The 13,268-nt window shown below is 37.1% G+C and overlaps 1 protein-coding gene and 1 long non-coding RNA gene across 2 annotated transcripts; one reads left to right on the forward strand and one right to left on the reverse strand.

Moving 5' to 3' along the window:
- Positions 1-1,656: 1,656 nt before the first annotated feature.
- LOC132602420 (uncharacterized) lies at positions 1,657-4,230 on the reverse strand. The gene is made up of 3 exons (XR_009567775.1): positions 4,160-4,230; positions 3,165-3,215; positions 1,657-1,848 (listed from the first exon to the last, which is right to left on the reverse strand). It is a non-coding gene; the product is annotated as an uncharacterized LOC132602420 (long non-coding RNA).
- Positions 4,231-9,098: 4,868 nt separating this feature from the next.
- On the forward strand, positions 9,099-13,205 carry LOC132603803 (B3 domain-containing protein At5g60140-like). Its single transcript, XM_060317053.1, has 4 exons — positions 9,099-9,349; positions 11,013-11,970; positions 12,385-12,527; positions 12,616-13,205. Exons 1-4 carry the CDS (start codon positions 9,296-9,298, stop codon positions 12,892-12,894), a joined length of 1,434 nt encoding a protein of 477 aa, XP_060173036.1. The 5' UTR covers positions 9,099-9,295; the 3' UTR covers positions 12,895-13,205.
- Positions 13,206-13,268: the final 63 nt, after the last annotated feature.

The following is a 13,268-nucleotide window of genomic DNA, read 5'->3' on the forward strand; positions in this document are numbered from 1 at the left end:
ACGAGGGCTTTTCGTCAAATAACATATAAACTAATTTACACCATATGGTCTCCAAATGTCATATATATGCTATTATTACCTTCTTATAACACAACCTTCATTCTGAAATTGATTTTTCAGATTTTTGTTCAGCGCGTTCGCGCCACGTTGGGGCGCATTCGCGCTGTATTGGCCCTTTGGCCCATTCTAAGCCGTCTACAGTTTTTGGTAACGCAAAATTTTTCCGGGGTGTAACAGTTGGATTGCAGTAGTCACCTTCTATTCCATCAAATACTTTAAGCTGAAGTGATCTGTCTGAATAATAAAATGTCCACCTTGCACATAATGTCTCCACGGGTATATAGTTGTAATCACTTCTATGTATTGCTTCTCATATATAGACTTGCCCAAATGTCTTGGTGTTAAAGCCTTGCTATAGAATGCTATTGGCTTATTCTCTTGAGTTAATACAGCTCCTAATCCATAATGACTAACATCAGTCTCAATAATAAATTTTTTATTTTAATCAGGCATAGCAAGCACTGGTGTTTGGTTCATAGCTTGTTTGAGTTGTTGGAAGGCAATTTCTACTTATGGTCCCCATTGAAATGCATTTTTCTTGAGTAGTGTTGTTAGAGGTTTAGTTATATTGCCATAGTCTCTGACAAATCTTCTATAACAACCTGTCAACCCCAAGAATCCTCTCAACCCCTTTAGATTCCTTGGTTTTGGCCGGTTCAGCATTTCTTTTACTTTATAAGGATCAATGGAAACTCCTTTTATAGTGATTATGTGTCCCAGGTACTCTACTTGCTTCTTGGCAAATGTGCATTTCGATCTTTTTCAAATAAGCAATGTTGTTTTAGAATATCAAAAGCTTATTTCAAATGTTCTACATGTGCTGCTAGTGTTTTGTTGTACACTAGCATGTCATGAAAGAAAACTAATATAAATTTCCTCAAGTAAGGACCAAATAAGGAGTTCATAAGAGCTTGAAAAGTAGTTGGTGCATTTTTTAGGCCAAAAGGCGTGACCTTGAACCCAAAATGACCATGGTGAGTTATAAATCCTGTCTTATGCACATCCTATAGCCTCATCCTGATCTGATGATAACTTGCTCTCAGATCCAACTTGGAGAAATAGTTGGATCCTCCTAGCTCATCCAAAAGATCATCAACAATTGGTATTGGGAATTTATCCTTGATAGTAGTTTTGTTCAATTCTCTATAGTCTATGCAGAATCTCCAGTTGCCATTCTTCTTCTTCACAAGCAACACTGGTGAAGAAAAGGGTGAATGACTTGGTTGTATAATCCCTTGCTCAAGCATCACAGTCACTTGCTTCTCTAATTCAACCTTCTGATAATGATTGTATCTGTATGGTCTTAGTGAAACTCGTCTGGCACCTGGCACAATAGGTATAGCATGATCATGTTCTCTGATTGGTGGCAATGTTTTTAGTTCCTCAAAAACAACAGCATAATGTCACGACCCGACTAGGGGCCGTGACGAGTACCCGATACTTGTACCGAGCACCCCTTATCTATCGTATTACCTGTACCTCTTAGCAAGCCGTGTAAACCGAGCCATTTTTTTTCCTTGAACATAAACTAATAAACTCCGTTATTACCTTGTACAACAATATTAACATGCCAAAACACTATACGTATATCTGTACCTGACTGACTGTACGTATCTGTCTACGAGCCTCTAGACATAGTACACTTATACATAGAAAGGGCCGGGGTGCTACCAAGCCCGAATGTATATGCATAAAATAGTACCGCTGGAGTGAGGCTCCGGAACAACTGGAGCGCTGTCAAGTGCGGCTGGTAGAGCTTCTAAGGATCACGTCCACCTGTCTGCTGACCTGCACGGCATGAAACGCAGCGTCCACAAGAAGGGACGTCAGTACGAATAGTGTACCGAGTATGTAAGGCATGGAAGACAATGCAAGCAATAACATAGAGTGCGATTAATAATATCATGGAGTCACAGGACATATAACGAGGCAAGAAAGTAACCTGTACATAGGAAGGCCCCTTTTTGGGCGGCTATCATGCATGGCTTGTCTTTCCCTTTTAAAAACGTTTCCTCTCCATGAACGTAGAAAATAGAACTTATATTATGTCGTATCTTGTCGTATCGTGTCCTATCGTGCCCTATCGTATCCTATCGTGGCATATCAGGTCGTATCCTATCGTGTCTTATCATGGCATATTATATCGTGTAATGTCATGTCTTACTACAGCATGTCGTATCGTGTTATATCATGTCAATGTCATAGTATAGTGTGTCATAGTGTATCATGCCATAGCGTAACTTGTCATATCATAGCATAGCTTATCATATCATAGCATAGCTTGTCGTAGCGTATCATATCATGGCATAGCGTATCATATCATAGCTTAGCTTTCCGTTGAAAATCTTTTCTTGTTCATATATATATAAAAATAGAACATGTCATATTGCCGAGGCGTCGGCAGCCGATCCATTTAGCCATAAATACACATCCCGCGTCCGGGCATCCCGCGTCCGGGACGATATCATGTCATGTAATGCCAACTGATCAGGTGGATATGCGTGTATAACGCTCTGCCCTTATTCCCATCTTCCCCGTATACATATGCATACATCATGTACATATATCAGCGTCTATAGCGCTCTGAATCTTTTATCATATACATATACTGGTATCATGTACGTATATCAGCGACTATAGCGCTCTGGATCTTTTATCATATACATATACGTGTATCATGTACATATTTTATAAACATATACATATTTCCATTAGAATGGTACAGTACTTATCGTTTGATAATCGGAACGAGGATCAAAAGTTTCCTTTGGATTCTACTCCAAAATAAGTCAAACGGAGCAATAGGGAAAATTCGGAAACAATGGGCCCACCTCGGGTCAAATGAGGCGGCGTACCAAATTTACGTACATTATATTTCATGACGTCACTTGTGAGGGTTTTAAGGTAGTCGGGTCATATTTATGCCAGTTCTAGATGTTTAGGAAGTTTCTCCAATATTTTACACAATTTCTAATTCAATTCTACTGAATGAAAAAGGAGAAACTTTAAGTGCGGATTCCGGGAAATAGAGTTGTCCCCGAGGCTCGTACCCAACTTATTACGTTTAAGGCATGCCATAGAAGGAAGGGTGAAGCCTTACATACCTTTTCCGCTTCATACACGTCTCCAAAATCAAGTTTCAAGTTCGCCAAAATCTACAATTTGGTCACAATTACCAAATGTTAATTGTAAGGCTTTAAGATTTCAATCTTAACCAATACTTGTCTACAAAAATTTGGGCAGCATCTCTCCTATAAATACACCATCCCCAAAATTCAACTTAGCCAATTTTTAATCAACAACAATCCGGGAATTCAACCCGGCCAAACTATCAACACAATGACAACAACCATGACTACAAAACACAATATAACACAACTAGTCTTCTTTCCAACATAATGCAATAGCTTTCATTCCAACTTCACATTTCCAAACCAATCTCAATGTTTTTACATTCATTTCTAATCAAGATCATTACAATATAATTCGGAAGCATTTCATATCGTTTCTACCAAATATTCACAAGATATACAAAATATACAAACTTTCCACCAAAACCATAATCCATCCAAAACTTCTAATCTTCAATCTACATATTCATAACATATTTCCATCTTCCAATTTCATCAACCATAATCATAATTTGCACCTTAATAATTTCATTTTCATAATTACATAAATCTACCATAAAATCACAAAACTTCTCATAACCACTTAACAACCAATCTTTCATGCCAATATGAACTATTATCCTTCCAAATTCACCAACTAACATAATAATTCACATTTAAAACTCCACTTCTATAATTACATAAAAACTTCATTAAAATCACATACTTTCCTATAACTATTTCCAATAATTTTCCATGCCAACTTGAACCATTTTCTTCCATTTCCAATATAAATTTCACCATAACCACAACTAGAATACAACATAAAATTCAACTCATACTATTTATACAACAATATACATATATGTCCACTTACATATATGCACACCCACTTTGTAAACTTCCATATTTCCATAAATTCTACTCATTTCTACATACTACAACATAAACCAACTTTCATAACATAATAAAAAGGGATTAATTCTTACCTTTTTCTACAATCTTTTTCACTTGACCAAGTTGTCAACTTGAAGAAACAAGTGCTCTTTCTTCCAAAATAATTACATCAAGTTGTAAAGGACCCTTGAATTAGTAGGAATACCACAAGAAAATAATTTTTGGGAGAAGATTTTAAGGGGTGAATTTTCTTGGGTCATGGCCGTGTATGGCCTTCTAATTTGCTCTTCTTGTTGCTTCGTTTTTCTCTTCTATGTTTCAAGAACTTTCTAATGGATAAATGACCCTTATATTCATTTTAGCACATGGGAAATATTAGAATCATGGTTTGGGCCTTAGGCTTGGCCGGCCACCCTTCTCTCTTTGGGCCTTAATTCATTTTTATTTTTTTTGGGCCAACTCGGTTGATCCCGAGTTGGGCCTAGCCCACTGACCTTTCGACCTTAAAACGTTCATATCTCCTTGCACCGACGTCACCTGAGAACCCACGACCTATGGTTGGAAAGCTAATTCAATTATCTACAACTTCTATTTATTGATATTTTTCCAAATTCCAAACTTATAATACCGTTTTTGCCCCTACAAGTCAGATCACCCGAAAACGTTTTCTTAAAAATATTCGTTTGGAGGACTTCCACTTTGATTTGGCCCAAGGGTCCTTCTTGAGTTGTGTTTAACTTCACATATGTGATTCATATGACTTTTCAGATGTCCAAAAAAAAATCTCGATGTGTGGGCCCCACCTCAGCTTACAAATAATCCGACGTAAAAAAAAATACGGGATATAACACATAATTTGTCAAGATTTCTTCTACTTCTGCTGGTAATTCACCCCCTTCTGCTTCCTCTTGACTCACCATAGTGAAGAAGTGAACCAATATTGCTTGCCCTTTCTTCAATAATTTTCCCATACCATTTGCTGTAATTTGATGCATTTCACCATGCCCAAATCACCTTTTAGTGTAACCATCTTTCCAGCTTATTTGAGTTTCAACATGTACAGTTCATAATCAAAGGTAACTGGGTTGTGTGCTCTCATCCAATCACCACCTAACACCATATCACAACTGCCTATGTTTAGCAGCCTAAATTTGTCTGTAAAGTCAATCCCACTAGCTTTCCATTTGATTGTAACACTTTAATGGTTGTACATTTGTTGTTCATTTGCCACTGTCACTCTCAAGAGTTTGTCCATCTGTGCTACTATTCCCAGTTCCTTGGCTATTTGACTATCAAGGAAACTAGGTGTGCTACTAGAACCCACCAAAATAATAATTGATCTCTTCTTGATAAACCCTCACAGTTTGGAGGTATTAGGTTCAAGTGTTCATGAGATGGCATTCAAGCATACTGTTTCTTCTTTATTTTCCATCATTTCTTATGTAATTTCTTTGTCTTCTGGTAGAGGTATTGGGCCCTCTTGTTGTAGTTCTTCTCCATTGTTTTCTGCCTCAACTGCAGACATTGCATTAAGTTGGGTCCTTGCACACATGACCTATTGGTATCTTTCTCCACATCTCCAACAAGCACTAGGAATCGTCTGAATTATGGTCTAATATGTGGTTTAGCATTTGTCTCAAGCCCTTTTCTTGGTGTTGTCATGCTCTTGATTGGTTCTTTGCTGAAAGGTACAACAGCCCCCTTGTGCATCCATTTAGCCTTTCTTTCTCTAGCACTAATCACTCTTTGTTGTTTCCTAGAAATTGACACTGCTAGGGAAAGGGGGTAAGGTTAATGCATCTTGATTGTCTCTCTAATTTCTTCCTTCAACCCACCAATGAAGCATTCAAGCAAAAAATCGTCAGGCACCCTTAGATTCCTCATCAACACCAAGGCTCTTAATTCTTCAAACTTTTGTAAGTAAGCATTGACAGTGGTGGTCTGAATCAACATTTTGAAATCTTTCACAACCTTTTCACTGTTCTCATCAGCATATCTACTTACTAGTTCCTCACAGAAGTCATCCCACCTCACTTGTCTTCTGGTGAGAGTATAAGAGAAATACCAGTTCTCTGCATCACCCTCCAAATTTAGTGTTGCCATTTCTAGTTTCTTAGCAGCATCAATAATTTTATACATATTGAAATAGCTTTCACATTTCCTTAACCAAGTTCAAGGCTCAGATCCACCATAAGTAGGAAATTGTAACTTGGGATGGAAATTTTTCCCTCCACCATTTGCATTACCACCTAGAGGCTCTACAATCCTTAGCCTAGGAAGGATTCCATCACCCCTACTGCTTGCCTAGGAAGGATTCCATCACCCCTACTGCTTCCTGTTGTCTCCTCTGTGGTTTTTCCACTTCCTCTCCAATAACCTCATCAACGCCCCTTGTGTTTCTTCCATCATATGCTTCATCTCAGTCTGGGTCGAACTCATTTCCACCAACTTCTTATCAAGGGTCTCAATTTTAGCATCTGTTTCTAGTTTATTTGTTTGTATTTGTCCCTCTAGTTGTTTCATTGTTTCTTCAACTTGCCTAGATCTAGTAGTTTCGTCCCACCATCCTCACAGGTTTAGTCAAAATCGTTGCTCTGATACCAATTGTAATGATCTTAACAGTTCAACACAAATTAACCCAACCACAATTCGATTAATTTCAGCACCAAACAACCTTAACAGTAATTCTCAACTGTAAAATGTAAATAAACTATCTCGATCTACAAAAGTTTAGCTATTACACGAAATTTAACTAATAATAACTAAATGTGAGTATCTAAATCTCAATTGCCCAACATAGGTTGAAATCCAATTAATTGCATCATCATACCTGAAATGAAGTCACACGAACAATGAGCATTTCATGAAACTTCCATTTGCACGATTGATTCAAGTAAGGATGAAGAAGAGAAAAGAAATAGATAAGGAGACAAGATTTAGAGAAGGGTTTGTAGGGAATAATTAGAATTGGGAGAAGAGGTGAGATATTTAGAGTGAGATCATACCATATTCGTTGCCTTCTCTCTCTTTAACTAACTGTGTATTTATATTTTCCATCCTCGAATCCTAGCCGTCCTTTTCCTTTTAATCCGAACCCTTCATTTATCTAACTAACTAACTTTTAAATGATCCGTTAATCTCCTAATTAAATTGTCACCATAAGCTGTCGTTTAACTAATTAATGAATTAGCACCCATACGTTGTCGTTTAACTCAGTAATGGCTTAGCTCATTATAGCATTACAACAATCGATTCTAAGGTCATTTCAATACTGCGAAAATTAAGCTGAAAAATTAATGGGATGGACCTGAAAGTTCTTAAGGTAGACAAGATCTTCCACCAACATGATGTATATTCGAGTTGTTTGTGTGATTAAGTGATAATATGTGTTAATCTCTTTAGTATATTGTTTGCTAAGCATAGATGCCTTTTAATCATTTTCTTCCTTTTCCCCACGCATGATAAATTTGTTTGGGAGTCCAGATGGACTTAGTTCAATCCCTCGGCCCATGCCTATTATTGAGTCAACCACATCTAGAAGGCCCAACAATGGGTGAAAATTGATATATTTACACTGATGGGCTTAGTAAACCGATCAGCTAATTTCGCCACTGTTTACATTATATTTACAAATATCCTTCTTTTTTTTTTGTGCCGATTGCCCTTCAAATGCATTGGTCTTTAATTTTTGTCCCTCAAATTGGTAGTCTTTAATTTTTGCCCTTCGCTTAATACCATCAGGTTTGGGGTTCGAATCTCATCTCAATGGAAAAAAAAATCGCAAGGCAAAGTTTTGTAGCAAAGTTAGGTCTTAAGGCAGAGTTTTATAAAATTCCAACTGAGTAAAAAAAACGTTGTCTTAATGTAAACCTCTGCCTTAAGGTAGAGTTTTGCCTTCAGGCATAAGGCAAAACTCTGCCTTAAGGGAGAGTTTGGATTATGCTTGAAGGCAAAACTCTAAGGTAGAGTTTCAAACTCAGCCTGAAGGTACCAAAACTCTCCCTGAAGGCAGAGTTTTGCAGGCAAATCTCTGCCTTGTGAATCCAAACTCTACCTTGCGATTTTTTTTTTTAATTTTTAAGTAAGCGGGAGTTCGAACCGGAAACCAAGGGGTTCTAGCGATGGGCAAAAATTAAAGACCACCAATTTGACAGGCAAAAATTAAAGACCACCCCTGAATAAGGACAATCGTGCAAATTGCCCTACATATATTGTGTACTTGTAAAAAGGCGTTTTATTATTGGAATCCTTTAGTATTTAGTTGAGATTCTGTGTAAGCAAACGATTCTAGATCGTTAGTTTGGTAGAATGACCCTTTTTCGTAACCTAATCCAACTTTCAAACTGATTTTCATAAACTAATTCAAAATAGTTCTTTTGCACGCTGAAAGATTCTGGAAATTTCTTTAAAAAGGACATTAGATTTTTCGTAAGAAAATGAGTATTAACTAATAGTTGTATGAGTTCTCAAAACGTCAAACAGTGGGGTTTTTTTTAAAAAAAAAAAAAACAGAACTAATTGATTTTGCAGAATATTAGAGTGGAGCACATTTCCAGATTTCATAAAGGGGTTTAAGTAAAAAAATAAAATTTCAAAAAGGGGCAATTTCCAACACCGGTTTGAAGTAAAAATTCTAGTAAAAGAATTTTGTTAGAAGTCTTGCCTTTATTTGCAAAAAACACAACTTTGATAAACAAATAGGATACACTAAACCACTTTCTTGAGTTAGCTAAAAATAAAAGTAAACTTATATATTATTTTGGGCCAAATTTAAGTGGAACTCTACTCATAGAAACTTTGGCTGTGTTTGGCCTAGAAAAATAATAAATATTACTTAAATCTTTATGAATAATTTAAGTCAAACTCAAACAATTATTAACCTCGTTAGTTTGAAGGATCAAAATCGCACAATTTTATTAGTTGAAGGTTAATTATGCTTAGTCCAATAATACAGGAACCAAACTGAAATAAGCCTATAAAACAGGGACCAATATTTATATCTTCTCCTTCAGTATTTAAGAATCTTATAGGGTTAACATTCCGCCGCGTCCTCTTCCCCCAAAATTTCCCAAAAATCCCTCAAAATCTAGTGTTTCCAAAAAAGAAATTGTGCCGCGTCCCCTTCCACCAAAAATCCCTCAAAAAATTTCTAGGGTTTCCCAAAAAAAAAAAAAAAAAAACATTTGCGTCGCGCTTCTATTCTCTTGAAGTTTGACGAAAAAAAAGAAATGGAAAGGGGCTTCTTCAAGTTTTTTGGCCCTAAAAACAGCTCAAAGAGGCTGGTAAGTACACTTCCCCCATTATGGTATTTGATTTGTTTTTTTTCATGATTGTTCTTTTTTTTTTTTTTTTTTTTTTTTTTTTTGGAGTTGTGGGGAGTTGCCTCTCTACCTCCCAAGGTAAGGGTAAGGTCTGCATACACTCTACTTTATTACACTGGGTATGTTGTTGTTGTTGGAGTTGGGGGGAAGGGAAGTAAAGAGAGGAGTAGGCCTTGGTGAGATCCTTACTTGTTTTTATTAAGTTTAAGATGTCTGAATCTGAATTCACATCTAAATAATTTAGTTATTGTTTCTAGATCTAAACATTGAATGATTAAGATTGTTTGTTTTTCAATATCTGAATGTGCATAATGTATATATTTAAACAAAAAAAATATACAATTCAAAAAAAATATAACTAAATATTAGAAAATAAATATAGATCTAATAAAATTAAATTATTATAAATAAAAATGAAACATTTATGTTCACCGATGATGGTGGAGATGCTTTGTAGTGGTGGTGGTGATAGTTATTGATAGTGGAGGTGGTTGATGTTGTAGTGACTGGCGCGCTAGTTGTGGGTGGTGGTGGTGGTTGTGATAGTGGAGTTGGTTGATGTTAGTAATTGACGGTGTTGGTGGTGATGGCTAAAAAGTAATGTGGTGGTTGGCGATGGTGTTGGTAGTGGTGTTGGTTATGATGGTAAAGGTGGTTGGTGGTAAGGATTAACCGTAGTGATGGTAGTGGCCTATAGTGGCGGCGGCGGCAACAACGGTGGTGGTAACGACAACGACGGTGGTTGTTGATATAATTATAGTGATAGAGGTGGTAGGTTAGGTAGTGATTGACAATAGTGGATGTCAGCGGTGGTGATTGACAGTGATGGTAGAGGTGATTGGTCATGGTGGTGGTGGTTATTGTGGAGTGGGGGTGGTGGGTGAGGGCGGTAGGCGTGGGTAGTGGGTGGGTAGGGGTGGGGTGGGGGAGGCTGGTAGTGGTTGACAGTAGTGGTGGTTGTGATGGCAGAGGTGGTCAGTGTGTGGGTGGGTGGTGGGTGGTAGGGTGGAAGGGCTGGGGTTGGATGGAGATTTGGAGCGGTGGTGGTGGTGGTGGTGATTTTGATGATAGAGATGGTAAGTGTTAGTGGGGTGGTGTGGGGTTGGAGGGGTTGATGGGGTTGGGAGAGTGTGGAGCAGTCCATACAAAAATACCTCTTAATGATATTAAGACATTTTTTCAGACAGAAAATGATATTAAGACTTTGTTAAGGATCTTAATGAATAAGATCAATTCAAACCAATTAAGTGTTTAGATCTTAATCTAAACAAATACACTTAATGGTCTATGGTCTGAAACATTCAGATTCAAACCTCCATTAAGTGCAAACAAATGAGGCAAATTTTGCAAGAACTTAAGTACATAATGAAGTTATAATAATCACTAGGCTGCAACTTTAGAATCACCTTTACATATTTTAAGTGTACTTTCCTTATTGCGTCAAGTATTTGATCTAGGATTCTTGTAACTCCTTTTCTTGAGTTTAAGTATACCTCTATAGTTTAAGTTTATTTGAAATATGTTTCCATCTGATAGAGGCTGCTTTTATGATATGGACAATCTGATTTAAAGAAATTGATGATGTTCTAAAATTTTCTAAAAATGGAGCTTTTTGCTTTCACAGAAAATCCCCACAGCTTATATGGATTACAAGATTGGAAAGGTACCTAGGAAGGTTTCTCTTAGGGATCGGTTTGGAAATATGTGGCCTATAGAAGTGGCCAGAATAGGAAAAGATTCTTATTTCCAATACGGATGGGAGAAATTCGTTGAGGAGAACAAAGTAGAATATGGAGATTTTTTAATTTTTGACTATGATGGAAAAGGTGTATTTGACTTCAAACATATGAGTACCACTTGTTGTGAAAAGAAAAGAGCCGGAGGTTTAAAATTGGCTGCAAAGGAGGAGGAAAAAGAAGAAATAAATGATGACTATCAAATGAATGTAGAGCTAGAAGGTAAGTGGCTCGGCGATAGCAGTAGTAGTTCATCTGATAGTGATGACGACTACACAGTAGAAGAAGAGGCGGAAGAGGACGAGGAATATGACGTCGTCGAAAAAAAAGACGAAGAAGCTGAGGAAGAAGAAAATGAAAGGGCAACAATAATTTGCAAGAAAAAGGATACACGTTCAAAAGGTAGACGTGTGAACGAAGAAGAAGTAGAAAAGGAGGAAGATGAAGTAGAGACTGAAAAGGGGCCACATTCAAAATATAGACATGTGGAAGAAGAAAAAGATACTAAAAAGGCGCCTAGTTCAAAACGCAAATTCATAGAAGAAGAAGATGATGAAGAGGAGCAGGAAGAGGAGAATCAAAGGGCAAGCGTATCCACGAAAGAAATGCCACGTTCAAAATGCAGATTCGTGGAAGAGGAAGATGATGTTGAAGATGAGGAATATGAAAAAACTGAGGAGGAGGAAGAAGACAATGAAAAGGCAAGCATATTAAAAGACAAGGCACCACGTTCAAAACGTAGATTCGCGAAAGATGAAGAAGATAATGAAGGGGAGGAATGTGACGAAGAGGAAGAAGAGAATGAAAGGGCTGGCATTTTCAAGAAAAAGGCGTCATGTTCAAAAGGTATACACAAATTAAAGACCTTCTACTCCTTTGTTTCATTTTATATGCAATTCAATTCTTTTCCTTGTTAGTATTTTACAGCAAAAATGACATTTTTATATAATTGGACATGCTCTTGTAGTTATAGAAATGTTTAGGACTGCATGGTCTAAGGGGCTTTAAAAATTTTGGTTGTTTGGTTCGCTGACAAAACGAGCCTAGGGGTACTTTTTTCTTAGTTCTTGGAATTGCAGAGAGGAATAAAGTTAAATCTCATTTTCCTAACACTTTTGGTATGTGTAAAAAGGAACTTCTTTCCTTATTAAAGTCCACATTCAATAAAATACCAGCATGTAAAAGGAAACGGATGGATTTTCTCTGAGTTTCCATGAGAGTTCTGTTTGTGAACCTGACCAGTTAACTTTCTTGATTCAGCTGGATGCAAAAGAGTCTTTGTTCGCAAGGAGAAGTATTACTATGACCATTATGGCATAGAAATATTCAAAAGTGGACGCGCAACTCAGCCTAAAAATCCTTATTTTGTAGCGAAAATGCGAGCAGAAAGGAGAAACCAACTGGTAATTAAAAGCCTTAAATAACCATGAATTGTTTTAAAGTACAACCTTATAGAACTCTCATCTAACAAGTCTCTATTCCTAATTGCAGTATGTTCCGATTGCTGTGGTGAGAGACAATAAACTTAAACTCCCTTCAAGCATGACCATCCGCTCTGCTGGCAAAGAATATGAGACAAAACTCAAGATTTGGAAGGATGGTAGAATATGGCTACATGGAGGATGGCGCAGTTTATGCAGATGGAACCTTGTGGAGAAAAATGATTGGTGCATTTGTGAATTTGTGAGAGGAAAAGGCAAAAAAGGCCTTTACTTGCAAGTTCAAGTTCTTCATGAGGGAGCAAGTTCCAATTCCAGCAAAAAAAAATAAGAAATAGTTTGGTGCGATTCAACACAGCATTTTAGTTTTTATTGCCTCAAGTGCTATTATAAGTTGACAAAAACTAAAGACTTGTCTAGTTTGTATTGATAGCTATGGCAATTATTAAGCCAATTGACTGGAATTTAGACTTGATTAGTTTGTTAAGTATTGTTGTTTATTATAGTATAAGTTTTTAAGACTTGTCTAGTTTGTATTAATAGTTGTGGCAATTAGGCCAATTGATTGGTGTTAAGACTAAAGTCTGGTTTACTTATATTTGAATGCTCAACCCTTGCGAATTAGCGCATCCCTTTTCTTGCTCGTTAGTGCTCTTTGTTGATTTTGGAAAGAAGGGGCGGAGCTTGAAGAAGCGAAGCGAGCCT

Source organism: Lycium barbarum, chromosome 7 (genome assembly GCF_019175385.1).
Source record: "Lycium barbarum isolate Lr01 chromosome 7, ASM1917538v2, whole genome shotgun sequence".
NCBI lineage: Eukaryota > Viridiplantae > Streptophyta > Magnoliopsida > Solanales > Solanaceae > Lycium > Lycium barbarum.

What these genes read in the sequence shown, in the direction of transcription:
- LOC132603803 (XM_060317053.1), top strand. Translation starts at nt 9,296, where the DNA reads ATGGAAAGGGGCTTCTTCAAGTTTTTTGGCCCTAAAAACAGCTCAAAG. An exon ending in AAAACAGCTCAAAGAGGCTG is followed by an intron (nt 9,350 to 11,012) that starts GTAAGTACACTT and finishes TTGCTTTCACAG; the next exon opens with AAAATCCCCACAGCTTATAT. An exon ending in CAGAAAGGAGAAACCAACTG is followed by an intron (nt 12,528 to 12,615) that starts GTAATTAAAAGC and finishes TCCTAATTGCAG; the next exon opens with TATGTTCCGATTGCTGTGGT.